We start from the raw sequence: 25,919 nt of genomic DNA, 5'->3' as shown, positions 1-25,919 counted from the left end.
AAATGTGGATTATGGATTAAAAGTTGGAGATTAAGATAGATTGAAGATTAAAATAAGATTGGATGAATGACTATAGAACGTTATAAAAAGTTCTTCAGTGGAATGTTGGTGGTTTTTTCATACGAGAAAAGAACTTCACAGTTGGAAAAATTAATTTTGTTATTAATAATTAGACAATATTTCTTAGTATAACCACAAGTAGGATCATAGTTTCATAAACTCTGCATAGATAAACCTTTGAGACGAGCAATTAAGCATACTTATACAGAAGCTAGACAAAACACCACTTTAAAACTTTGAAACTACATATAAATAAGAAAATAAAAAAAATTCGACGTCTTGAAGTTTCAATAGTAATAGAGGTTATATAATCTTTCATATAAGCAGTTATTTCAACTATAGATATAAAAAGAAAGGTGCATTTATCTTTCTAATCCTAGTCAAGCCTCAACGAAAAACAAAACTCAACAATTTTACTTTTAAAGTTGCTCTTCAATTGTGAAAAACGTAAGCTAGGTTTTTTTCCATTTATAATTCAGTTATTTTTGGGTACTTTGAAGTTAAATCAGCCTTGAAATTTAAGAATGGTAAAACCTAATTTTTAGCTTTTAACGTCATTCCTTACCAAGCTAAAAATATATATCATATTAACTTTGTATGTCTGAGTTATTCAGTAATATTGGTAAGGTTGGTTCTTATCTGATTTAAAATAAGAAAGGATTTTTATCAGTAGATGACTCTATTAACATACGTGACTTTCAAAAACACATTTTTTGATGAAAAAAAACAATAATTTTAAAAGAAACAAAAAAGCAAGCTATAAAAGCAAAGTTGCATGATAAAACTTCCCACAGAAAATAGTTTACAATGTTTCAGGTTTTATAATCATTTATATGATTCTACATTTATTGTAGTTCCCGAAATTTAGACTTGTGTCGACAAAAATCCTTTATATTGGCAAGTGAGTAAATTTCTTGATTCGTTTATTTTTCCGCTGCTAAGGATATAAGTTTAAAATTCTTCTTGTATTTTATTTTATTTCATAACCGTCGTTAAACCACCAACACAATTTTTAAGGTTTACGACTGCCAATGTTCAACTCCGTAGCCTTGTAATTTTGAACCCAACCAAGAAGACAGTGTAACTCCTGGATCAAGTATTGGGAGAAATTTGCCTTCGTGGAGGACTTTTTTATGATACTAACCCGCATTTGCGTTACATGGAGAGGAAAACCACGAAACTCTCCCGCGGCTAGTATGACGGCAAGAGGACTGTAACCCATGATCCGTCCACCTATGAGGATATTTTACGTCGGCACTGTGATCGGTGCAAGTTGGGTGCGAAATTTGAATCGACCAGCAATCGCTGGGGTTCGAACCCGGTAAATCTCAATGGAAGGCGAACACTCTATCCCCTGAGCCATCACGACTCCTTCACGTGTTTTGTCTAACAAAGTTGTCTTTAAAATCTTAAACTCAATTCATTTATGGAATTTCCTCGATAGTAATGAAAAGTAAAAGTACTAGTCGCGTGTCTGTCTTAAACTCTAAAATTATTTTGAAATTTGGACAACGGGTGCTAAGGATATTTTAGCTCCGTATAATAAAACTCATTCAAAATCCTGAAGAATGGATATTCAGCTGGTGAGTAATAATGAATTTTAAACTTAGTATTAAAACTTAGCTTCTGAAGTAACTGAAATTTAAAAAAAAAGACTTTTAAATTTAAAATGTATTAAATGTATTATAATACATGAAAATTACATCACTAAGCCCACAAATTTATCAATTTCGTTGCAAATAAAATTTGGGAATATTTTTTTCTTTGTTTTTTTAGAGTAAGGTCAAAACTTAATTTAAATTAACAGTAGATTATACAATATGTATTCCTTCAAAATAGAAATTGATTATTAATTTCATTTACACGTACATACATCATCATAACAGATGTAGTTTACAGACGACTACACAAATTAAAGTATAGTAATAGTAAAATAGCTCACCATAAACATTGAAAAAATTGTGAAATTGTTGGCAATTTTCTGGGCTCGACTTTACGAAGGATTAATGTGCACTGCAAGAATATATATATATATATATATATATATATATATAAATATATATATATATATATATATATATTAAAAAATAATGTAAACGCACCGGATTACATAAGCGCACTTCAGGGTGCCTGTACATTTTACCGTAAAACCTATTTCTACCGAAATGTTTATTAAAATTTATTGAAACTGACACAGTGATTTTTACAGTCACATTTGTAGAATCACTAATTCACTAAATATTATTATTAAAATTACGGTATAAAATTTTAACGTACTTATTCAGTAATTTTTTGAAAGTGCAGTAATTATAGCACACAAATCTCCTTCAAGAAATAAATTTTGAATTATAATTTATTTAAAAAAAATTTCATAATAATAATAATTGTCTTATAAAGAAAAGAGTATGCTTATGATTCAGGACAGATATATTTAATTATATTTTATAGCCGGCGTTGAAAATCCGATCCAATTCTGAGTTTAAAATTGTTAATGTTCAACTTCAGAGTGTTGTAATCTTGAATTAAGCCACAATTCCGTTACATGGGGAGGAAAACCTTTTACTGTTTGACTGTTGGCAAGGGGATCCTAACCCACGATCCATCTATCTCTCAGGATATTTTTACGTCAGCACTGCTGTTGATACGCGCCAGGTGCAGAATTCGTACCAACAAGTCATTGCTGGGATTCGAACCTAGATCACGTCATTGGGACGCAAACACTCTATACCCTAAGCCAGCGGATCGTATAGATATATTATCAATGTTAAGATTATAATTAAGACAAAATAAAGATATATTTATTTTAAAAATACTTTTTTTAGCATTGGCTTTTCTGTCGAGTGTTTCCCGAAGTTTTTGCCGAAGTAAATAGCACCTTATAGCGAATATTATGCTATTTTTTATAAATGTTGTGAATTTGAAACACTGCTAGATTGATGAAATTTATGACTGCTAAGCTAAGTTTTGTCTCTATTTAGTAAAGCTCTCTATACTAATTATGAAAATGATGAAAAATGTTAATACAAAGGATATTTACAGTTTTCAAAGAAGAAAAGCTTTTGTGATCCAATTTTTTAATATTTTAAAAATAAATTCAACGTCTACTCGCATAAAAGTATGCTGAAATCGAAAATGATTTTATGGTTTTAATAATTTTTATATGGGCAGAAACATTTTTAAAAATTAGGGTCATTTAATGACGTTATATAATTTTTTAATATTGCATTTAAGCTATTTTTCTACCTGTTCACTGTAAATTCTGTTGAAAGAAAACCGCTTAAAGATAAATGCTGATATTTGTTAAAATTTTTAATCACGCTACAATTTTTTTTACGGATTTTCTTTGTTGATTTAAGCGGTTTAAAATTATTTTTCCCAAAACAGTTTTTTTTTCTGTTTTTTGTCCTAATCAAAAATGATTTAAAACTGCCCATTCAAATTTAAATTTTTTGCACGCTGTTTTGCTTACCATAAGACAACTTTATCTTATTTCTCGTATGTATCAGAAATTATGTATGGTTTTGAGGAGCGTATATATAAAGTGAGACTCGACTTCATTGTCGAATTGTTACTTGACCTCATAATTATCTGTATTTAGTTATAATTTTTCGGTAAGCTAAATCGAGAGACTTTTTAATAAGGGTCGTCCACCGTAGTTTTTAACGTTTTTATTCTTAAATATGATTTCAATAAGTAAGACCTTTAGGATAAAGACAATTTAAGATTTTCCTTCATGAACAAACAATAGACCTGCCGTGGCTCAAAAGACAGGGCGCTCGCCTTCGGTGACTGGATTCAAAACCCGGCGTTGACTGTTCTTTCGAATTCTGCTCTCGTCTCAGGGCCGACTTCAATGCTCGCATATTTTTTTTTTTTTTCTTGAAATAGCAGAGTTTGTATTTTAAAATAATTGTCTGTTTAAAAAAAGAGGCATCCGTTTTTTAAACAACATTATTTTTTATGTGAAATAAACGGTTTTATACTAACACACAAGCTGACAATTTTTTTCTATAAAAAAAATTTTTTTTTACGGTGTAACCCAGATATTGCTTTACGGTAATGGATTGTAAGCGTTTTGAATCTAAAGTATGACTTTTTTTTTATTTTAGTTAAAGAGCTTTTAAAAAAACCATAAATCCTCTCCTCTCCAAGAATACTATTTTGTTGCTACTGTATTAATATAAGTTTCGTAAAATTAAAAAATAAAATAAACGTAATAATTTTTATCTCTGTATCACTCTTCTCCTTTATTTTAATATCATTTTCCTTACCTTTTTTTTTATTTTTTTTATTTTAATTTCAGACCTGAAGCTAATATTTCAGAAATATCATAATTATGAAAGCTACTGAAAAGTTGGTATCAACTAATGCACTACTGATGTCTGTTTCTCTTTTCAAAATCCTATTAGTTAGTTTAAACTTCAAGTACCTATTCGCTTTTGAACCTAAAACCTTCTGCCAAAATACTGGAGTAGATATATGGAATTTTGTAAGTAAATACTGCCATATTACAATAAACTATGTAAGTAAATACTGAGAAATAAATTTGTGCCTGCTGCTCATTTTAAAGATCTAAATTGCTGACAATGGTAGTTAATAATACACAAGAAACTGGCCTCCCAAAACATGACGAAATTTTGAAAAATCAATTAAAAAATAATGGTTGCACAAAAAAATTAATGGTTTGCTGCTTTTTATCAGGAAACCAAAAATTTTTCTCACCAAGTCAAAAAAAGTAGTAACAAAGCTTGTCAACAGATGTCGCTGTTGCCTGAAAAAACTTTAAAACTATTGGACTATTCCAACTGAAATATTTGATTCGGCAATTTTGTATCCCAACTGAGTCACGTTGTTGCCGTTTCTTAGCTTTTCTTAGTAAGTAAGTAGCACCATCTGTTGTCAAAATAAGTAGTTAATTTAGATACGTAGTAAAAATAAATTACTGGTTTAATAAGCAGAATGCAGCAAACCATGCATTTTTATCTTTCTCCGTTCTCCTATGAGTGATATTTTTTATCATATCCTGGTTTGTAAGCAATATATCGATAAAGAAATCCTACACAGAGCTAGTTTAAGCACTTTTTATATAATTTTGGATACTCATTTTGTAATGAGGAGTTTATTGTTTGTAAAAGAGAACTCCATTTTAAGGCTATTCTGCTCAGTTTATTTACGTTTATCATATACTAAATGAAGGAACAATGAGGCGACCACGTACATGCATTCACGGACGTTAAAAAACTAAAACTTTATATTATATTTTTTATTTAAATAATTTTATCAACAAGAAAATGTACCTTAATTTTGATGATTAAAATTTAGCATCTTCTAATAAAATACTAGATATTAAAAATCTAATAATAAACAGCGCCATTGTGCTTGAAGCTCCATAAAAAAAAATTCCTTACGCCTTTAACAATAAAAACTTACTTTCCAAAAGTGTTTATCTAAAAATTTTAAAAAGAAACATTATGTTAAGGATCTATAACAATACCCATCTTTCCGTCTGAAATGTCAAAGTTGAAGTATAGTATGGCTTTGAGGTGCTTTTCCTCCTCTGAGGCGCAACTCTTCCAGAGTGTAAGTCTGGGACTGTCTACTGCTATGGTAACAAGCGAGAGCAGATTTCTAATGGGGGTGAACAGGGGAAAAAAGGTGTCGATTGGTTTACTCACGACGACCTACGCTAAGATTAAGACAAAACTATTCACCCCACACCCCTATTCGAAGTGACCTTTCCTCGTAACCATAGTACTCGCCACGACGCGAGACGGTTGTCTGGCGGAGTTCTCCTGAAAGCCGCACTATACTTTATCCTCTATGTACCCAGGAAACAATTTTAAGGGCGATTCTTGTTTTATTAATTATTGTAGTTCTAGTTCTACCTGATTTGATAATGTATTCCTTGTTTAGGAATTTTATTCTCAATAACGATATGATGGTCTTAATTCTCGAGAAATAAATAGCGGATCAAAAATTCTAAAATTACACAGATGAAAAGTTTTCAAAAGATGAATTTACTGATACCAAACTTAATCCCCTTAACCTCACTCGTTGAGGATTTCTTCAAATTCTTAGATTTTTTTTTTTTTTTTTTGAAGACTCACGGCTTCATGGATTTGGTATAGCCCCGCTATCCCAGATGGGATTGGAAACAACAACAATTCTTAAATTAATATTTATTGCACATTTGGATTTTCGGAAAAAAATGTCTACAATTACAGGCTGTTACAATTTGGTTTTCAGACAGGGCTTCAATACAAAATGAAAAGGGAATACAAAGGTTTATTAGAAATACATATCCGATTGAAAATATAAAATTCAGCATGCTCGATATTTTGACCTTCCTTGAAAGTCACCTTAGCCTCAAGTTCTTGCGTTTCATATCATTGAATGCATCTTTTGGAAAGATTTCACACAAGTGTAATTTAAGAACTTTAATACAATGCTTAGATATTCGACTGTTTCTATGCTTTTGGAACACCCTGTATATACTTAATACAGAAAGCAAGAGTAGTAAAAAAATCGTGTTTGGTGTCATCTAAGATTGAGTCCTGGGTTCATAGAGAAAAGTAAAGTCCTTTAACTTTGACATTTCAGAGTGGTAGATGGGTAATCTATTACTCGGCGCAAAAAAATTAACGAACCACCTTGAATAACTTTTGGTCTAATGATTGAAAAGTAAGTATCAGATCAAAAATTCTAAAACTACACTTGTGAAATTTTTGCAAAAGATGCATTCAATGATACCAAATGCATCTCCTGCCCAACTGCTATGTCAAATACACTGAGTTTTATTTTTATAACCAGATTAGTATTCCTAGAGATATCTCCATTGTAAGCCATTTGTATCCCATTTTGTGATTACAGCGCCATCTGTAAACAGATTTTAACCGCTTGTAATAGGTACTTTTTTTAGAAAAATCCAAATCTGCAATAAGTTTTAGTTTGAAATTTTAAAGCTTCCCCTAAGGGTGAGATTAAAAGACGAAGTTTGGTATCATGGAATACTTCGTTCAAAATTATTTCACAATTGCAATCTTAGATTCAATTGTGATAGATTCAATTGTGATCTTAGATTCAATTGTTGATACCATGCTTATTTCTCTTGTTATAATACCGTTATATCTTTATTGAAAATTGAATTTTCAAATCAGGGAAATAATGTCAATTCATATAAAACTAGTACTGCAGTAATAAATATCTCATAAATTTTACAGCGTTACTTGAACTCTAAAGCATAAAAACTACGGTTTCTGATTTATGCATATCAAAATAGTACTCTCATTATATATCCTAACCGTATAGCATTTTATAACAATAAATTTTTATACAATATATATTAACCTACAACTCTATTTAATTAGTCTTTGTTTATTTTTTTAAACTTCATATACATATCAAATGTTTCTAAAAACAAACGGTAATTCAAATAATATTATTACTTATATAATATTATATTCAAATAATATTATTAATAATATAACAACTAAATATTATTTCTCTCATCAGGTACCCTGTGATGAATTCTACCAACCAGAGAATTGCATTAAAGATGAGTAAGAACTTTTATTGTTAAACAAACAAAATAATTTCGGGTACTTTTCTGTTAGCCGGCGAAAAGAAATTCAATTTTTTTTTTAATTATTTTATTTTATTTTATTTTAGAAGGTTAAAGAATACCTGATTTTGTTATCTGCTTATTTATTTATTTATTGCACTTTTCGGTTCGCGGGGCACAAGGAAATTCAACTTCTTTTCATTTTATTTTATTTTATTTTATTTTATTTTATTTTATGTGTTAAAAAATAAATTAAATAAAATAAAACTTTAAGAAAATGTTGGCGGATGTCTATATTTTTTGAGGACTTCCTCTTGCACCCGACTATTAGAAAAATAATTTCTCCACTTTTATCACACAACTTGTCATCTGAGTTTTTCCTTAACTTTAACAGAGCAAAAATTCTATAACTACACTTGTGAAGTCTTTTCAAAACATGCATTTAATGTTTTTAAAGGTAATCCCTGCCCAACTACTGTATCAAATACACTAAGTTTTATTTTTCTTAACCAGATGCGTATTTCTCGAGATATCTCCCTTGTAAACCATTTGTATCCCATTTTTATTTTGTGATTACAGCGCCATCTGTAATCGCTTGTAATAAGTACTTTTTTTAAAAAAATCCATATCTGCAATAAATTTCAGTTTAAAATTTTGAAGCTTTGAAGTTGGTATAGTTAGTTTTTTCTGAGTGATTTCGGCAGCGTAACTCAGAAAAGCAACAAGGCTCCATGGAAACGAGAGCATGTCCATAACTAGTCAGCGATTACTAATAATATAGCATGACAAAATTTTGGGATGTAGTTGCTTTCTTTAGATAAATCACTTAATACATACTCATACTTCACTTTCAATGAAATGACTTTGAATTTAGAAATTTTCTACTTTAAAAATTTTTAGGGGCTTAAACTTGCACAATATTCATTTTTCGTAACCTACTTTAAAGTTCAAAATAATGGCTTTTAAAGCCCTTGCTTCAACCTTTGCACTTCATGAATGAAGTATGAAAAACCAGTGATCTCTTTAGATTTTGGAGATATATCGTCAAATATCGATAGTTTAAAATTATCGTGAAAATCATACGCAAAATATTTTTGTGCTATATCGGAAATCCGATAGTTATTATTGACAAACAATAAATATCGATAACAGATAATATCAATAAATATCGACAAACGATAATATCGAGAAATATCTTTAAATGATAATATCCTGAAATATCGCCAAGTGTTAATATCGTTAGTAAAACTCTTTTCGTGAAGAAGAAAAAAAAATTTCTTTCCTAGATCAGTGTTTCATAGTTTAAGGACTTTGGCGACTAAGCTGTTAAGCTCTGCTTTGCTTGACGCTTTTCCGCTTAGTGGAGCTGGAGGTAAAATGGGTGCATCAACGGATACATCTTTACGGAAATATTTTGACCAAAACAAAGAAAATTGTTGTATTAACGTGAATATTAGAAAATGAGCTATCGAAAAAAAGGAGACCACTCTACTTCTAATTGGTACCAAAATCTTCTGCTAAAAGTTACTTTTTGCAATATTTTGAAAGAAAAAAAAATTGAAAAGGAAAAATTATCAATGAAAATCTTTGCATATATAGATCTCACTTAATTAAATTATCATTACTTAATATTGTTATACTTAGACTCTTTTATTTTACTTTCACAAGTAATCGAAATTAACTCAAAAAAAGTCTTATTAATTATTCATTTGTCTATTTGTGCACAAGGTGTGTGGTTCTCAGTAAAGTACAAATACTTAGGTAGACTTGGTTCTTACAAGTCATACCAGCTGAAATTCAGAAAATCAGTAGGTTTATATAGTTTTTCCAACTCTATTTACCACACAGAAAATACCTGATGTAGCATTCATATCTAAAGTTATGGTCCTCAGTAAAAAAGACATTAAAGAATTTAGACTTAGTTCTTACACAACTTCTACTTAAAATCTCTGGTCACTTATAAAATGAAACCTTCTACCTGTATCAGACCTTGATAAAAAAGCTAAGTAACTCAAACATTTTTAACTATAGCCAATAAATCTGGTTCAATTAAATCAAGAACTGGGCAGAAATATAGCATCGTTCTTTTCTGTATGATATATAATGTGAGGAAGGTTCAACAACCGATTGTCTGATTTAATTTCAACATTTGTGACAAATTCTCAATTAACATTTTGTTAATCTAAACTTACACACTTTCTTGAATCAAGTATCCAGTGATTAGACTTTTCAGATGTTTGCCAACTCTTTCGTTCTCACAAAAATCAATCAAAATATTTTTATAATCTCCTTTGCAAATTATATAAAAAGACTTCTTCTTACTTTTAGGGCTGCTTTTACAACTCTGGAGGACTTCGACAGATGCAGTCCTTCCTACTTGTCAAAGTTAGGAAGAAATTATTACCTGGGAGCATCAGGACAAAGAGAAACATACATGGAAAATAAAAAATCTTATTTAAAGTAAGAAAAAATAATTATTAGCACTCGTCTGGTATTTTAAATCACTGTTCCAAAAGCTGTTTTTCGAACGCTCTATCGTCATATGAAATTATGCTTTTTTGCGAATAATATGCTATTTTCATAACTGCTGTGCGTTTGCAACAGTTACTCCTGGCTGTTAGGTTAAGTTTAGCCAAAGTAAAGTCAGTGCTGTCGATGCTTATTTTGAAAATGGCGCAAAATATCTGAAAAAACCCTTACTCTACAAGAGTGCACAAGTATTTACAGCAATCAGAAATAGTACATTCGATCCAAAGTAATTTAATGTTTGACCTAGATTCTTCAAATGTATACTAAAGAAAGCTTTTACGGAACTTTTAGTATATTTAGTTATTTTTCAAATTTCAAACCAATGTAATTTTATGTCAGTTTAGCATTTGATACCTTTCTTTGAAGCTACAGATAGCAGAGGGGAAGAAGAGTCCCTCGCGTCACCTCTGATTATGCAATCAGTCTAGCTAGTTGTTACGTATCTTTCTAATTTTGTATGTAGTTGTATATAGCTTTATTTCCTGTATATAGTTCGTCCCGATTTTGTTTTAAGCATCTCACTTTGTCTTACGATTGTACATTTTTTGTAATCATGTTAATTGCCGTATATAGTTGATTTGCTACTTTTTTTATATATATAGTTTTTTTGTTTGTGGTGTGGTGGCCGTCTTACGCTTGCGGCGACCAGTCTCGTGCTCCATCTTGCGAGTCCTAGAATCCAAATCCCACATCTCCTTTGCCCGTTGACGATGACGTACGTGTTCTCCTTCTCCGACGTCAAGCCATCCCTTTTTTTGTCACTCTCATTGCTGTGCAGGTACGAGCGCGCTCTTTGAGTCATCAGTATAGTGCGGCTTTCAGGAGAATTCCTCCCGACATCAGTCTCGCGTTATGGCGGGTACCATGGTTACGAGGGAAAGTCACTTCGTATTGGAGTGTGGGTGAATAGTTTTGTCGTGATCTTTGCATGGGTCAGCGTGAGTAAACCAATCGACACCTTCATTTCTCCATTTCACCCCCCATTAGAAATGTGCACTCACTTGTTACCATAGCAGCAGACAACCCCAGACTTTTACAGACAGCCGCACTATATCTTCCCAGGTGCCCCCTACAGGGACGGGATGAGGCTAAGCTACGTATATAGTTGGTACTTGTATTTCTCTTCATGTGTATTTTATCTAATCTGATTTTACTTCATTGCATTTTGCTTATTTTTGACGATGCCGACTACTCCAATTGGACGCCTTTTTCTTCACGACACTTCTGGTGTGATTTTCTTGATTTTCAAGATCACTTCTGACCTCACTATATCCCCTTTCCCTTTTTCCATTCTATTTCCTACGCATAATTCCATTTCATATTTTTTTACTTATAATTCTGGTGAATCGGTAGGTGCCGCCATCGGCAGCAGATTGTGTATACATCGCGAACTCGCATTAACATTTGATTGAATAATATTTTTTCATATTTTTTATAGGATCAAAATTATCCCTCAAGCACTTCGAGATGTAACTAAATTTAGCACAAAAGTCACCGTCTTGGGTACAGAAGTCGATTACCCAATTGGCTTCTCTCCTGTCGGTCTTCAAAAGTTAGCTCATCCTGATGGCGAATTGGCAACAATATCAGGTAATGAAATCTAAGAATCATAATAGAACCAAGGCAAAATTAATAGAATGTGGGAAAAAATTTATTTTTTCCAGCAATACAGAATATCAGAAAATAAGCTTTAATTAATACTGTGGCGTAACTACCACTAAGAATATTAAACATCAATTCACTGGTGTATAAGACATGCTAACTTGATTCAATCATGAGGTACCTTTTGATAGATGACAGTTGGCATTGTCGATAACTCCGCCTCCCACATTGGTGACCCGGACGTGATGTAACCACGCCTACCTTGGCAAAAAAACGCCCACTTTGATCTGGATACGCCTACATCGGCAGTAACGCCTACTTCTTTGGACGGTCCACATTGAACAGTTGACTTGCTACTTGTGACTGCATCATTATCCACCTCCTCACGCAGTTGCTACTCAGTCTCATCTCGATCACACACAACGTTGGTTTGCATACACTCGACTGCTAACGGCAACACAGGAGCGAGTACAACCGTGAAGTTAATACACCTCTCACATTCAGCACTCAAAAAAATACGGTGATCTTAATACAGCTCTCCCGGCTTCTCACAAAACAGCAATGAATCAACTAGTGGTATTCGTTCATCGAATTCAATCACAAATATAATTCTAGTGGGGGAGTACTGTAGCGTATCTACCACTACAAAATTACAACTACAATTCACTAGTATATAAGACATGTTAACTCGACTCTATGTCGGGGTACCTTTTCATAGATGACGGTTGACATGGTCTGTAACTACTCTCCCGGAGTAATGTGGCGTAACTACCACTAAGAATATTAAACATCAATTCACTGGTATATGAGACATGCTAACTTGATTCAATCATGAGGTACCTTTTGATAGATGACAGTTGGCATTGTCGATAACTCCGCCCCCCACAATACTATTTTATACAGAATTCCGATGTATGTCTTGATAGTTACATTACTTTATACTTTTTCTTGATATTTTTACTTGTTTTCTATTGTTGGGAATTATAAATCGACTATGTTAACCTTCATCTATCAAAAGGTACCTCGTGATAGAATCAAGTTAACATGTCTTATATGCTAGTGAATTGGTATTGAATATTTAAAGTGGTAGTTACGCCACATTACTCCCCTTCCAGACTTTTATCTGTGATAAAATTCGATAAACGATTACCACTAGTTCATTAATGCTGTTTATTTATTTATATCATTTTTGCTCATGATACTTTTATTCATTTTTTTTTGTTTACAGCATTTCACTAATTTTTTTTCTATATTGTTAATTACTGGGAGACTTTATTTACTTCACTGGATTTTATTTCTTCGAGCAGTATATTTTTTAAGCAAATCAACTGTTTAATGTGGATCATCCATCAATTTGGGCAAATTCATATCTTGTTCGCATGTCACCAATGTGGGGAATTATAAAGCGACTAAGTCAATCTTCATCTATCAAAAGGTACCTCGTGACAGAATCAAGTTAACATGTCTTATATACCAGTGAATTGGTATTTAATATTTATAGTGGTAGTTACGCCACAATATTCAAGTTACTTTCGATAACGTCATTTATTTAATGATTTTATTTAATTGAAAACACATCAATTCTTTTGAAAAACTGTTTTATTTTGACTTCTAATAAATTTTACATCAAGTTAATAAAGAAAATTATTAGCACAACGGTATTTAAATTTGGTTACCTCACAGATCTGCAACCTCTTAAATTCAGAAGGCAAGCTAATCTAGTGAAATATTACAATAAACTTTCCAGTTTAGACCAAGGCAATTTAACTGCTATTTACCTAAATAACTGGACCTGCAATCAAAGGCTAAAGAAAAACAGTCCTTTTAGTCATGTTAATTCACAGCTGTTAATCGCTGAAAATATTGAACCTCTTTATCTTCATAGCAATCTTAGTACTTGCTTGGATCTTTCCAATGTTAGTTTCCATGAAAGCCTCCCTACCATGCTTGACAAGAAGGACTGTGTGCCTGACTTCCTCAGACAATTGTCCCTGGAGATCATCAATAAAATCCCTCCAAACGACATCAAAATATTCTCTGATGGCAGTAAAATGGATAGACAGACTGGCAGTGGGGTATTTATTGAAACACCTCGAGAGAACTACACTCTTCATCAACGAAACCCCGATTTTTGCTCCGTCTTTCGAAGCGAACTAATTGCAATCGACAGGGGACTAGAGAAAATCTTGAGTGAAGGGCACCTTGGAAATACTTGGATACTATCTGACAGCCGTAGTTCAATTCAACACCTCAAAAATTGGGCCCTCATTGGAGATAAAACCAGTTTTTCGATCTTACAAAAAGTAAAGCTCATTTCCCAACAGCATGAGGTCCACTTTCAATGGATCCCGTCCCACGTCGATATCCACGGCAACGAGTTAGCTGACACTCTTGCAAAGAAGGGACTAGACCATCCAGTCCCCTCCACCTCAGAGCTTACATACCTTGAACTTTTTGCAAGGCAAAAGGCCCAGAACAAACAAAAGTGGCTGCTTCCACCTATTCACTATTGGTATAAGGCAAAAAGACCAGGACTCTCTCTATCTCTCCCTGGTGACAGGCAAACCAACACCTGCCTATCCCGACTGGCCAGTGGACACCTGAAAAGTCTCACTTTTTCTGCAAATCAAAAGATCTTTCCTCTTTGCCCTAAATGCCAACAAAACCAGGCATCACCTGAGCACATCTTGATCTGTTTAGGGCTGGACTGGAACGATATTCATTCCTCTCCCATTCTGCTTTCGGATTTTCTCAATATCAACGGATTCATTGATCTGGTCTGACCCCGTCAGACCAGATGGGAATTAGCAACAACAACAACAAATTTGGTTTAAGCGTGTGTAGAATATAGTATGCTGTCTTATTATTATTGTTATTATTATTTTAAATTTGAAAGAAATTTAGGGTAATTGCTTAAATTTTATTTGCTTTGATTTCCATCAAAGATAAATTTCTTAATGAATATTAACTAAATTTATGGATTTTTGAACTCAGAACACTTAGAAAAATTTAGTAAATTTTATATTTTTCTGCTAGATTAGGCGTACCTTACAGGTTATAAACAAATTTAATAAAATTATTCTCTAAACACTAATTGAGATCAGCAGATTTTATGTCACACTTAATCTGCACACTTCGCACTTCTTCACACTTCGCTCCCACCTTAAATGCTTGTTCTATAGCAGCGTTTTTTTTTCCTTCAAAAAATCAATTCTTTTCAACAACAAAAAAAATCAAGGAACATTTTGTTTACAAAATATACAATTCTTAAAGTTTTATAAAGGAAACATTTTATCATTATGTTACTAAACTTGTAATGAAATGAACGATCATCTGGATTTTAAAATAGTGATTTGTTTGTTCTCAAAAAAATAATCTAAAGAATGCGAAATAAGCAACTTAATAGAAAATGAAGATAAAATAACTCTCTTCGCTGACGACATTTATGACAGTTAAAATGGGGAACTGTTTTTATCTTTCTTGAATTAATTTTTTTTTTAAATTCAATATAAATGCTAGATCTCTCCCTCTCTCTAACAGTCCTGTAAAACGGGCTATGACGTATATGTATGGCAGAAGTTGAATTCTTGGCCATAGAAAGTGCCACTAGCAAACAAGAAGAAGCGCACCCCCGTCCTTAAAATAGGTTTGTCAGTATCGGCAAAAGGCATAAGACAACTAAAACAACTAAAGCCGCCATGGCTCTAGGGATAGAGAGTTCGCCTTCCAATGAGGTGAACCGGGTTCAAATCCCAGCGATGGTTGGTCGATACGAATTCCGCATCCGGCATGTACTGACCATAGTGCTGACATTAAATATCCTCAGTGTTAGACGGATTATGGGTTAGAGTCCCCTTGCCGTCAGGCTATCCGTGGGATGTTTTCGTGGTTTTCTTCTCCATGTAACGCAAATGCGGGTTAGTTCCATCAAAAAGCCCTCCACGAATGCAAATTTCTCCCAATACATGATCCAGGAGTCCCCTTGTCTTCTGGTTCAAAATTACAAGGCTACGTAGTTGAACATTAATAGTCGTAAGCCCAAACACTGGGTCGGTTACTCAACGACGGTCATAAAAAAAAAGAAAAAAAAAAAAAAACACTTAATTTAATACTACTACTGTCAAATATAATGCTTTGAAAACAAAATATGTTTATTTAACTAAAACTGAGTGCAATATTTATTATCTATTTTACTTTGGCTTATAATTAAAATTGTAATTTCTAGGTTTACAAAACTATAATGGTATCTTGATAATGAGTAGCTATGCCACGCATACCATTGAAGATGTTGCTGAAAGAGCCAATGGATCCTCTTTAACCATATGGATGCAGACTTACATCTTGAGGAATATCTCCCATACATTGGAAATTATACGGAGAGCTGAAAGGAGTGGTTTCAAAGCATTAGTCATCACTGCAGATGGAAATCTGAATCCTACAGAAACATGTGGTGCTAGGAATGGTCTGGTCCTTCCAGAGGGAGTCGAGTAATCAAAAAATTTTTAATATACATTTATAGATTAATTTATCTGCAGAAAAGCACACAAAAATTATTTGATTATCAAACATTAAAAAAACAATTCTGATAAAAGTTTGCTTTTATGAACGGATTTTTACGAATTGGAATGCAAATTAAATATTTGAAGGAACATGCCGTAATTTTTTTTAAATAAGTGCAGGTGATATTTCAAATGAAAAGGCAAGGCAAAGATACGTATTTCTACTAAGTCTATAAGCCTCTGTAAGGTGATAATACGTAAGTTACACCACTAGAGTCATCTATTACGAGTATCTAATAGAAATTTATTAATCATATACTAGCCTAGGTCTGTAGAAGCATAAGTTCCAGATTCCGAACATATTTGAAGCTGTATAGGAGCATTAACAATCTACGAGGGGATACACAGCACTTAATAGCTATACATCGAGTAACGGTATTTTGTTATAAATTTTAATAAAATAAAAAATTCCCTCAGAAGCCTGTTGTTGGCCAAATGGGTTTCGGCAGTTAAGGCTCTAAAATTCTGTGACCAGCGTTATAATGGCGGCACTAGGGCCAGCGTTGCACACCAGCAGCCTTTAAAGCCCAAAAAAGTTTGTGTCCATCGATTTGTAGCTGAATGGACTTCAAACTGTCGCCAGAGATTCAATCCCAGTTTTTAACAATGACAATTCAGTACTTTAACCTTTGGACCACCACATATCGCTCATCAATTTCAAGATTATTCAATCAGATATCCTCGAAAAAATTAGCAATTACTTTTCGTATTGAAGGTAATTTTCGTTGCAAATGGATTTTATTTTTAAAAAAATAATAATTAATTATATTTATTTTCAATGATACAAACTGAAATTCTATTATAGCTTCATAGTGTATAGATATTGTTTTACTTTTTATTATTTTTAGAAATTTTACATGCATTTTTATCTTATAGAGTGATTAATGTTGGCAAGGACTTTTTAACTGCTATGGCTCCAAATGCAACATTCGATGACATTGCATTCATCAAAAGTAGGACAAATCTACCAATTGTTGTTAAAGGAATTCTGTCAAGTGAGCAATTTCTTTAAATGTGTTTTCTAGCTAAAAAACAAACATAATCTAATAGACGTTTGTGTTAACATGAGAAATTAGTTACACTAATACTTTTTGTAAACAAGAGTCTCAAAGTTACACAACTACTTCATTCCCCTGCCCGTTGACATCTACTGTCCACACTAGTTTAGTCCAACGTCTTACTGAAATGTGTACTGGCGTGGTGAAAAAGCAAGATTTGCCGAAATCATAGTAACAGAAAGGGGGGGGGAGTCAACAAGTCTTGTAATATTGAGATGCCTCTTCTATTTATTAGGGGGACAGGAAAGTAATGTCATTTCGGAGCATTTGATATTTGTTATCAAGATTTCATTTTTAATAAATAATGTATTCACCCTAGTTAGCAACAATCTTTAAGACTCCCCGTGTAGTAAATGGTTACTGGTGCTCGTTAAATCTGTCAAGTCATAAAGTCATCCATGTTCCCATAACAAATTAATACCTCTGGGGGTGCATTTTGGAATGGGCCCACCCTATAAACGGGTGTGACGTATGGGTGGGGCAAAAGTAGAATTTTTGGCCTTCAGGCCATTGGAAAACAAGAACAATCGCACGCCCTTCTTCCGTTATAGCTGACGACAACAGCAACAACCTTTCAATGCCAGATCGAAAATGAATAAACATGGATTGAAAAAAAATTAATTGGTTTTTAAGACTAACGAATATTTAATGCGATGAAACGACATTACTTTCCGGTCCCTCCAATACAAAGATTATAGCTACCGAAAATCATATTTAAAGATCAAGAAAGAATCTAAAAAAGCACTTCAATTATGATACATTAAAAAACTGGGGGGGGGGGGAGTCACAGCATGTAACATATTTATAAAAATTTTGCTGTTGTCTAAAAAGTTGATTATTGTCAAAAATGACGCATGAGAAATTTTATTGTCAAAGATTCTGCGTGTTCCACAATCCTTAACGTATGTCTTTAAAATCAGTGGCAGAACTGACGCATGCACTTTACCGCTCTCAAATTAATATTCAAGCAAGGATAACACAGAAAAGCAATCGAAATTAAACGTATCTCTACTGTAAAGGCATGACTCATAATATAAAAACCAGTTTGGTTATCTCAAGAAAGGTCAAAATTTCCCTTAAATTTCATCGGATAATCAAATATCTGATTATTTCTTCAGTAATGATTCGTTTAATTTCGCCATCGCTTAAGTGTTTTCGGCTTTTAAATATTATTTATAAATAAATATTATTGTTATTAATTATAAATTAGTATTATTATATTTATAAATTAATATTATTATTAAATATTATTCGACGTTTAAATATTATGTGTATACTGTTCTAAAAATATTTTTTAAGAGCGAAAGTAGTAGATCCCCTTGTATATGTTATAAATGAAGCACGTAGTTGGAGGTATTAAAAGCTGCACACGCCGGGATAGCCTGGTTGGTAGGGCGCTGGGCCCATGTCTGAGAGTTCGTGGGTTCAAACCCCGGGGGCCGAAGACTCCCCATGTAGTAAAGTGACTGATGCACGTTAAATCTGTCGAGTCTCAAAAGTCCTTCATGTTCCCATAACAAATCAAAACCTCTGGGTGTACCGGATTGGAGATCGATCGTTCTCTGATTCTGGTCAAAATTACGATCTGTGGATGAATGAATGGATGTATGAATGGGTCCGCCCTATAAACAGGTGTGACGCATGGTGTGGCAGAAGTCGAATTCTTGGCCATAGATGGCGCCACTGAAAAACAAGAAACGCACCCTCTGTCTTAAATTTGCTCGGTTTCACCAAGCAGGCTTGCTAGTGTGGCAAGTGGCGTTAGAAACAACAACAAAAAAAAAGCTGTAGAGTTAATTTAGCACAATATTTTAAATTGCTACTTACCTTCTTCATTCATTAACTGCTTCAACATTTTTATACTGTAGCGAGAGATGCAATCAAAGCCATCCATGCGGGTGCTTCTGCTATATTGGTTTCGAACCATGGAGGTAGACAGATGGATTATTCTCCTGCCACGGTGAGAAATAAGTACATTTGCTGAAATTGTATCTTGTAAATGATCATTTATTTACTAAAAACTGACCTAAGTTTTAAGGGGGTAGTACACAGTAGAAGCCTGAAAAAGAAGGATTTTTTAATGAACTTTGCAGCTATTGTGACAAACTTGATACACATTTTTTTGAAAAATCTTATTTACACATTTTAATCTTCATTTTATCATGTCACAAATACAAAAATTTAGACAACTAGCGGTTATATAATATAATGTTTATTACATATTTTTCTTAAATTTTCCGTAACTTGCTGTGCTGATAAGTTGAAAATAATCTTACAAATTTTATTCCGTTCTGATTTTTTCTAATGAATGCAGTTTTCGTTGCACGTAGGATTCAGTAAAAAATAAATTTTTCACAAAGGGATGGAGTTTTGAAAAAAAAATTAAGAAGATGATATTAAATAATTTACATTTTCGAAAATTACTCAAAGTCAATCAACGCAATCTTGATATTTCTACCTGCAACTGGAACTATAGTTATAGTGACCACTTTATCAAAATTTTATAGTGAGCATTTTAACAAAATTTTTAGTAAATCTGCTGAAAGCTGTATTGAATAGAGATACAGCAAATCAGAGAAACATAGTATTTCGAATTTGAAAATGTGTGTTAATTTTGTAAATTTTCTTATGTTAAGAGGCTAAAAATCTTGGACGGACCCTAAATAAACAGTTTAATTAAAAAATTTGCAAGAAAGTTACGTAATTTGAGAAGAATTGGGAGGAGAAAAATTACACCTAATTTATTTCTTACGAAAGAATTGGTTTGGCGACATTTTTGCTCACTTGGCGATAATCTTGGAAACTTGGCAAATCGATAGTTCTGGAAAATTCGAATTTCGAAGTGATATGTGTAATATTTACGGAGTTATGCGAGAATTACCTAGAATCATGTCGAAATTACCGGGGTTTCCTCGCCATGGCTATATAAATAGAAGATAGCCACGTCAGAGAGAGAGAAGATTATTAGTCTACTTGATTCTATTACTATTAGTCTACTTTACTATTAGTCTTGCCTGTGTTAAAGATATGAAATGATTTAGCTCATTTTCCCTTATGAGGCTGCAAAGCTTGTGTTTCGTTGTGTACTATACACTGTTCTGTAATTGAGAGCTTGAAATAACTGTATTTTCTGAAAGATTCTGCAAGTAAATGTGCGGAGTCTTAACAATTGTTTTGCTCATCTCCAGTCAAAACGAACTCCTATGCCCGGTACATTTTTGGAAAACAGGGAAAGTAAAATTTAAATAAAAATAAAAATATTGGAAGTAAGTAAGTAGCAAGTAAGAACTTAGAAAGTAAGTAGGTTTGAAAAGTTATATTTCTGGAATTACTTTGTCGCTTTATTTCACAAAGTACTTTATATTTTTGTACGAAATATTTTATTGAAATTGGACTAAAGTGAAAATTTTCTTAACGGGATGCACAAAGAGTTTCTATTATTATTTACTTAATTTAGTTCAATTCGTCCTAACCATTAAGAAAACTTTGTTTATTGAAATTAGTTTTGAAAATTATTGAAAACCTACGACGGCTATGTGCATTCGAACATTCTTTTTTCAATATAGTTCGAAAATATTGAAGTTTGAACCCATCATTCCTCTTAATTGTATTATACCAAGCACTAGTGTTCATCTCAATTGGAGATGAATAATCAGTCCTTAAGACTAAAAATTTATTTGCAAAATCTTTCAGTATGTAACTACTTCAAACACTTAATTACAGCTTAAATAGCAGTGTAGTACACAACAAAACAAAGACTTTATAACCTCAGACCACTCAATGAACTAACTCTAGTCAGAACACAGCTTGGCGAGAAAATGCCGGAAATTTCGTCAAATCTCGAATAACTCCGTAAATATAACTCCTATTTGCCTTGAAACTCGAATTTTCCGGAACGACCATTTTGACCAAGTATCACCAAGTCGCAAATATAATCGCCAAGTCAACAAAAACATTTTCAAACGTCCTCTTTCCATAAGAAATACTTTAGGCCTTATTTTCGTTCTTAATTACGTTAAAAATTACCAGACTTTCTTACAAGTTTTCAAATTAAACTGTTTATTCAGGGTCCGTCTAAGATCCTTAGCCTCATAACGAAATATTTACAGAATTATATACAAATTTACAAAAGCGTAACAACAGATCCGAGTAAATAGCATGTTAAGTTTTGTAATTAATATGTTTCGGGATCAATAACAATACAATACCTTCACAACAACAACAAAAAAAAAAACAATTCCTTTTGAAAAAAATTCTGAAAAACATTTTTTATATTCTCCTCTTCCATTTGACTGTTTTTTAAGAACTTTTATTAAGATGAGGTATGGAATAAATTTTTAAGCTTGATCGTGTATGTAGCATAGATAAGCTAAGAACTAAAAAAATTAGCATGCACAGTTTTTATTATTGAATCGTAACTACAGCTAGTTAATTAATTTAATTATTTTAATTGCCTTTTTATTTATTCGCCTCCCATATAGCTTTATAAATATTTTTTTCGAATTTGATGTACAGTATTTAAATCATAGACTTTTGTCTTTTTTTTTTTCAGATCGATGTTTTACCTTTCATTGTTGACACTGTAAAAAAATATTATCCTCATATTGAAGTCTACGTAGATGGAGGCATACGAAATGGTTATGACATTTACAAGGCTCTTGCAAGGGGTGCAAAAATGGTTTTTCTGGGACGACCCATAGTATGGGGTTTAGCATATAATGTATGAAATTCCTTTTATTTATCATAAATATCTCTTACTTTCATAATAGGTTGTATGAAGAAAAAATATGTAGAATTCAAAATAATAAGATAGAAATTTGAAGCTGTGATCACATAGCCGAACATAGTGATCACGTAACCGAAACAAAAATACTTTGCTTCATTGCAAAATGTTACAGAATTGGCCTAAAGTATCATTTTTTGTGGTCACAAACGTATATTTCAATTATTTTGAAGCATAAGTTTAACTTTAAGTTCAGAAATGTAATGTTTATATGTAAGTAACAGTGGAAAATTACTTATGAAATGCAACTAATAACCCTTTCCTTCTCGCTCCCGTGAAAATGACGGGGTGAGGTTTCGCCCTCTATTTCTCGCTCCCGTGAAATTTCCGAGCTGGAGTGTTCAGTAGTAACGCGCCAATAAGAATAAAACTAATTCATTTCTTTCGCCTAGTAAGCATGTCATTTCTCATTTTACACACCAGGTGGCAGTACCAGGATATTTTTAAGGTAATTGTAGATAGTTAGTTTATTTTAAACTAGATGTCAGCACAAGATGTTTGGCTGTCAGAAAAAAATAGGCACTTTTACGACCGTTTTCGTGAAAATTAACCGATCGTTAAGGGGTTAAGTCTCCCGAAATCTAAATGAACACCTAGAATAAAGATTGGGTTGAAAATTGAATCATTCGTATCTATTAGTTATAGAAAACAAAGATTTTCATTGTAGAAAATAAAGAAGGCGAGGGAAAGTCGAAAATAGATATGATAGAATAGACAAATAATATGAAGAGGCAATAAACATAAGACATGATTTTATTTTTTAACACAATACACAATATGAATGTGGCGGAGCTTTTCTATTGTTTCGACTCCTGTATGTTTGTTTACGTCATAAGTAAGGCAATCACCGAAGCAATGAAAGAGGTTCAACCGGTTCTGTTACGTAATGATCTTTGCTTTGTGTCATATCGTAGACAGTGGTGTTGTGGCGTAATTTCATTTTTCCTCATAATACACAACTCAAGTCGATGAGAGCCTCTTGACTGTTTCATCTTGAATGTTTGTTTGCCTCACGAAAGGCCTCATAAGTTATGTCAATTCAGCGCCGACGAAATGAAACCGGTTGTGTTACGTAATGAGCTTTGCTTAGTGTATTTATGAGGACGAAAAAACCTCTTCCCAAGCTTTAGACCCGGTTTTTGGTTATATGCAGAGCTAAAGACTTGCTTTTGTGAGAAAAATATTTATATTTTTCTTTAAGCTGGGTTAAAAGTTAACTTGTAGTGAGGCTTTCAGGAGAACTCCTCCAGACACCCGTCTCGCGTCGTGGCAGGTACTATGGTTACGAGGAAAGGTCACAAATCAAAGAGGGGTGAGAGAATAGTTTTGTCTTCATCTCAGCGTTGGTCGTCGTGAGTAAACCAATCGACACCTTATTTTCTCCATTTCACCCCCATTAGAAATGTGTTCTAGCTTGTTACCACAGCAGCAGACAGCCCCAGACTTTCAGTCGGGAGGAGTTCTCCTGAAAGTCGCAACATCAATAATATAAAAGATTGACTAGTTAGCCGCTGCTAGGTAAGTTGAAAATTTGCAATGCGCCTTTATAAGCTTCAAAAAGATGTCCAGCAAGAAAATCAAGACTTTGCATTTGGAAGAAGCGTTGAGTGGCTTGCGTGACATTAACATTGCTTCTGTCGATATTCTTCAAAGCCACTAATAGGAATCACTAGTTACGAGAACAGGACTGTATGGAGGGTGGTCAATGCGCTGCCAATAATGTAATTTAGCATTACGGAATGTGGTCTCGCATTGTCATCCATCTGACATTGATTGTGATTGGCCAGCCTCTCACGTTTGGTGACATTCATATAATGACTCGAAAATATTTTGGAACGATTAAATTTTTACTTTCTTTATAAGTTGTATCTTTAAATTTAGATATTGACTCTTTGCAAAAATTTAACTCTTTTTATGGGATATTAAATTATTGCCCTCGAATATTCAATATTTATAATTCCGTCAAATTTCCTTTTCGTTTTAGGGCTCAAGTGGTGTCAGTCAAGTGGTGGATATTATAACAAGTGAATTTCAAGAAGTTATGACTGTGTCAGGTGACCAATTCCTTCTTCATTACATTAGCGGATTTTTACTTAATTAAGTTTGAGATAATTATTCTCTCGAATAATTTCGCGAAATATTACATTCATATTTCTTAGGTACAAGATATTAACGTGAAACAATGACGAGACATAAAAATTTTGAAACATAATTTCTTTCTTTTCATTTTAATGATAAATCATTGTTCGAAATTGTTTCGAATTATTGTTTTAAAAAAAAAACAGGTAATATAAGGTTTTTGATAACTTTGACTTCATCCAACTTATTTTAAGTCAATTTTCCAATAATATCATATTTATAAATAATTTTTAATCAACTCATATAAAATTTTACTTATTTTGGTATTGATTTAAGTTAAAGTTATAATCCCCACCTCTTCTTTATATTACTTATTAACATTAACAAATGATATTTAACCTACAACTGCATAAATTTCAAATTTCTTTAAATAAATATAGGGAATTAAAGATACGATTTTATTAAATAACTGAACCAAAACTTCTATAGACATTTTTTTCCAGAATAAATTTTTATACCAAAACACTGTTCAAATAATAAATAATACTCTTTCATCGAAGGAATACTAACAAGATATAAAATCCAATTTGAAGTAAAACTGAATTTAAAAGAATGCGATTATTATTACATTCCATTTTCAAACAAAACACTATTAGTTTACAGCGACAGTTAAAAAGTAGACAGTTAAAAAGCGAAACAGAAAAAAGGCTATGCTTACAACAAATTTTTTTTTATTTTTTCGTTTGATTCGGGTTTTTGAGTTTTCGAAATCAAACATTCCAACTTAGTTACCTGATTTTGACGATATTTTCTCAGTTGTTCTTATAGTTCAGGGGTGGCGAACCTTTATACACCAACGTGCCATTTTTTCTAAAAAAATTTTTAATGAAATCACAGACGTGCCGTCAAATAATTTTGACTTCATGGTTATTGGGAAAATAATAATACTAAATACTATCAACTCAAAACTCTTTATCTACATTGAAAAGAAAATACATTTTGCAATGTCTCAGTTATACGCGTAATTCTAAAGTAACATCAGTGGGACTTCTGTTCTTGCAGATTAAATGACAAATAACTTTTATTAGGTTGTAAGATATTAGTTTAAGCAGGACTGTTGATTTTTTTGTTAGTTAGTTATTGTTAGCTTGTTTTTTATGGTTATTATTTGTTTTTTTTTAAGCATTAATTGTTAATTTTTTTATTTATAATTGTTTATTATTTTGTTTGTTTTTTGTGAATTTTAATTTAATTGTTACATATGCTTCATAGTGTAATAACATTTGTGTAATAACAATTCATAGTACAATAACAATTGTGATCGGTGGTGTGCCCAAAATATTGTGTCGCGTGCCATTGGTTCGCCATCCCTGTTATAGTTCATTAATGAACCTTCTCATCCTCGCATTTTCATGGTTAATTCTTAAAAAAAAAAATGCTTTTAATATTTTAGAAAATGTATGTTTAGTCTTATTCTTATTATTTATTTTTATTATTATTGGTATTATTGTTTTTATTATGTTTCTTGCAGGTCACACACATCCTAGTCAAATTGTCAGAGACAGTATATTGCCTCCTTTCCCAACATTTTAGAGACGAAATCAGGCGCCAACATTTATAAATTCCTAAATAAATAAAAAAAAAACTTCTTTCTCATTTTTAAAGCAATAAAAGTTTACTGAAACTTT

The 25,919-nt window shown here is 32.4% G+C and overlaps 2 protein-coding genes across 3 annotated transcripts in view; one reads left to right on the top strand and one right to left on the bottom strand.

The window, feature by feature from the left end:
- The window catches only part of LOC107454668 (cathepsin S), a 52,408-nt gene extending 33,073 nt beyond the window's left edge, over positions 1-19,335 (bottom strand). For both annotated transcript variants that reach the window (XM_087153364.1, XM_087153365.1), the window contains exon 1: positions 19,197-19,335. In XM_087153364.1, the coding sequence (XP_087009490.1) occupies positions 19,197-19,205 (9 nt within the window). In that variant the 5' untranslated portion in view covers positions 19,206-19,335. The remainder of the gene's footprint in view (positions 1-19,196) is intronic.
- Positions 821-25,919, top strand: LOC107454671 (2-Hydroxyacid oxidase 1). Its single transcript, XM_016071943.5, has 11 exons — positions 821-961; positions 4,364-4,549; positions 7,573-7,619; positions 9,950-10,081; positions 11,589-11,740; positions 15,978-16,239; positions 17,188-17,306; positions 19,238-19,329; positions 21,922-22,089; positions 24,137-24,206; positions 25,763-25,919. Exons 2-11 carry the CDS (start codon positions 4,397-4,399, stop codon positions 25,822-25,824), a joined length of 1,257 nt encoding a protein of 418 aa, XP_015927429.3. The 5' UTR covers positions 821-961; positions 4,364-4,396; the 3' UTR covers positions 25,825-25,919.

Source organism: Parasteatoda tepidariorum, chromosome 10 (assembly GCF_982258835.1).
Source record: "Parasteatoda tepidariorum strain Cologne lab strain chromosome 10, Ptep-v5.0, whole genome shotgun sequence".
Lineage (NCBI taxonomy): Eukaryota > Metazoa > Arthropoda > Arachnida > Araneae > Theridiidae > Parasteatoda > Parasteatoda tepidariorum.
This window is presented reverse-complemented; position numbering and strand designations above follow the sequence as displayed.